The sequence below is a fragment of the Malurus melanocephalus genome, unplaced genomic scaffold (assembly GCF_030028575.1).
Source record: "Malurus melanocephalus ecotype Western Australia unplaced genomic scaffold, MMel_1.1 scaffold_115, whole genome shotgun sequence".
Classification (NCBI taxonomy): Eukaryota; Metazoa; Chordata; class Aves; order Passeriformes; family Maluridae; genus Malurus; species Malurus melanocephalus.
In genome coordinates this window covers 500783-503316 of record NW_026623347.1, presented here as the reverse complement: position 1 = coordinate 503316, position 2534 = coordinate 500783, and the positions used below count along the sequence as shown (strand labels likewise).

At 42.0% G+C, this 2534-nt stretch overlaps 1 protein-coding gene across 1 annotated transcript in view; it reads left to right on the top strand.

Moving 5' to 3' along the window:
• ARPC1A (actin related protein 2/3 complex subunit 1A) overlaps positions 1 to 2327 on the top strand; it is a 13398-nt gene extending 11071 nt beyond the window's left edge. Inside the window, exons 6-8 of the mRNA XM_057369798.1 lie at positions 1144 to 1356; positions 1841 to 1916; positions 2100 to 2327. Coding sequence (XP_057225781.1) covers positions 1144 to 1356; positions 1841 to 1916; positions 2100 to 2297 — 487 coding nt within the window. The 3' untranslated portion in view covers positions 2298 to 2327. The remainder of the gene's footprint in view (positions 1 to 1143; positions 1357 to 1840; positions 1917 to 2099) is intronic.
• Positions 2328 to 2534: the final 207 nt, after the last annotated feature.

The following is a 2534-nucleotide window of genomic DNA, read 5'->3' as shown; positions in this document are numbered from 1 at the left end:
TTGTGTCAAAGGCTGTTGCTTTAAACATCTTGTCCTATTTCCATACATTAAGAGAACCATGCTTTTAGGTGGCTCCATAAAATTCAGTTTTTTGAAGGRTTATCATTAGATTATATTTAAACTGATAGAGCCAAATACACTTAATTCCTTAAAAAGCTGTACCTAATATAGCTGCAGTTAAACCCTTCTCATTTCAAATGAGCAGCTTTATTGGAATAAGCTGAATATAGGTACCTTTGGAAGTGCTTACCCCACGCATACAAAAGATGTAAAAAACAGGGAGGGGGGAGCTTCATTTCCTTAAACTCACTATAAAATAATTCATTTCTTGTGTGTGACTACAACCATGAATATTTGATCATAGTTTTGCATTTTTACTGATTTTTTTTCCCTCTGGTAGTAGCATGGTGTAACTGCCTTGCTCCTCCTGTTCAATGGACTCAAATCTTATGGTTGTGACGTCCCATTAAAYTCCATGGTAACAGTCAAGAACACCATATTGTGGCATGTCTGAATCATGCAGAAGGAATTTGATGAAAGGGGGAGGCTTTCTATTTAAACATATCTTGAAAATTGTAGTGCTGGGGAAAAAAAAAACTATAAAAACATTGCAGTATTTAAGGTTTTCAAGGCATTTTTGCAATAATGAGCTGGAAGAAGGTGGCTCASAGCCCCTTTGCTGGCATTGGAACATCACATTTCTTTCTTTGAAACCCTGCTAAAATGGGAATGTTCTTAAAAAGTGGGTAATTTTGTAGGTGTTTGTATTAGCTTCTAATTATACAGTGCCATTCCTGGGTTCTCTGTAWCTGAAGGATTGACTCCGGAGAGCTGTTAGCACTGCAAAAGGATGAAAGGGAAATCTTGGCACGAGGGAAAAATGCACTGACAACGTGTATTTTTGTGCCATCTTCTGGAAAAAAGGGAGAGGGCTACAAGAACAGCAATTATGAGAAACCTGTGTGCTTTACACCCCCTCCTTTCTCTGCACACTGCTGCTTCCAGGCTTCTTGTTTGAAGACACCAAAATATTTTATTTTGGGAGAATCGGGACTCATTTCTCCACTTCCAACRTGAAATGCATCCCATGCTCCCAGGAGATTTATTTTCACTTTGTTCACACCAAAATATTTTTATTTGCAGGGTGTTCTCTGCTTACATTAAGGAAGTGGATGAAAAACCAGCCAGCACACCCTGGGGCTCCAAGATGCCTTTTGGGCAGCTGATGTCTGAATTTGGGGGCGCAGGGAGCGGAGGATGGGTGCACAGCGTGAGCTTCTCTGCCAGTGGGAACCGCCTGGCCTGGGTCAGTCATGACAGCACCGTGTCAGTGGCTGATGCCTCCAAAAACATGATGTGAGTATCCCCTTGCTGGTGTTGTTTGCTTATTGTGATCCTAAAGGTCTCTTCCAACCWTAATGATTCCATGATTCTGGTGAATATTGTGCTCACAAGCTTGCACCTCTGCTGCCAGTTTTACTGTAGATTCCAGGAGTCTTTTTAAGGGTAGTATAAATATTATATAAAGAAGGTTCTTTGTAAGAATCCTTCAGTGACATTTATGGGGGTATTCCTTTTAAACTCTTGCCCCTGTTCACAMACGGTTTTGGTAACTTCAGCCTTTCACCAGAAATACTTCATTTTGTCATAAATCTTCTAGCAGGCTTTCATTAAGCTAAATTTTTTTGTTACAAATTACAACCTTCTGGTTGTCACTACAGGACAACAGAGCTACCCTGACTTTTCCAATCATCCTTATGTACGAACAGTGCCTATTTTTTGTTAGAGCYGAAAATGAGAGGTTTCAGTGAATCCCTCTAACAAATGTTCTTGTGCTCAGGGTTTCGCAGCTGAAAACAGAGTTCCTCCCACTCCTGAGCGTGTCCTTTGTCTCTGAGAACAGCGTGGTGGCAGCTGTAAGTGTCTGCTATTTCCTCCTTGTAGAGCTTTGTCRTGTTTTGGAGGGGGAGGAAACCCCATATTTTGCACAGTTAATAATAATAATAATAATATTAATAAAAAACAAGCTCTGCCATGTTTTGCATTTTGGAAGGGCAGGGTGAGAATGCTGATGTTTCCTGATGGATGTTTGGTTGCAGGGCCACGATTGCTGCCCGATGCTATTCAACTGTGACGACCGTGGCTTGCTGACCTTCGTTTCCAAACTAGACATTCCCAAACAGAGCATCCAGCGCAACATCTCTGCCATGGAACGCTTCCGGAACATGGATAAAAGAGCAACCACGGAAGACCGTAACACCACCCTGGAGACACTGCACCAAAACAGTATAACGTGAGTGTCCTGCTGCCAGGGTGAGGGCAGGGAATGTTTTCCATGCCCACTGGGTGTCCCAGGATGTTCTGCAAACCCTCAGGTTTGCTGCAGCAGAAGTTTTGTCTTATATCCCTTTTTCCTTGTGGTTTTTCTGTAACAGCTCTTTATTTCTGGGACTTAAATAGGTGCTGGTGAAGTTAATCATTGACACGGCCACAGCTGTTTGCTCATGGTTAAAGTGTTGTGTACCTTGGACACA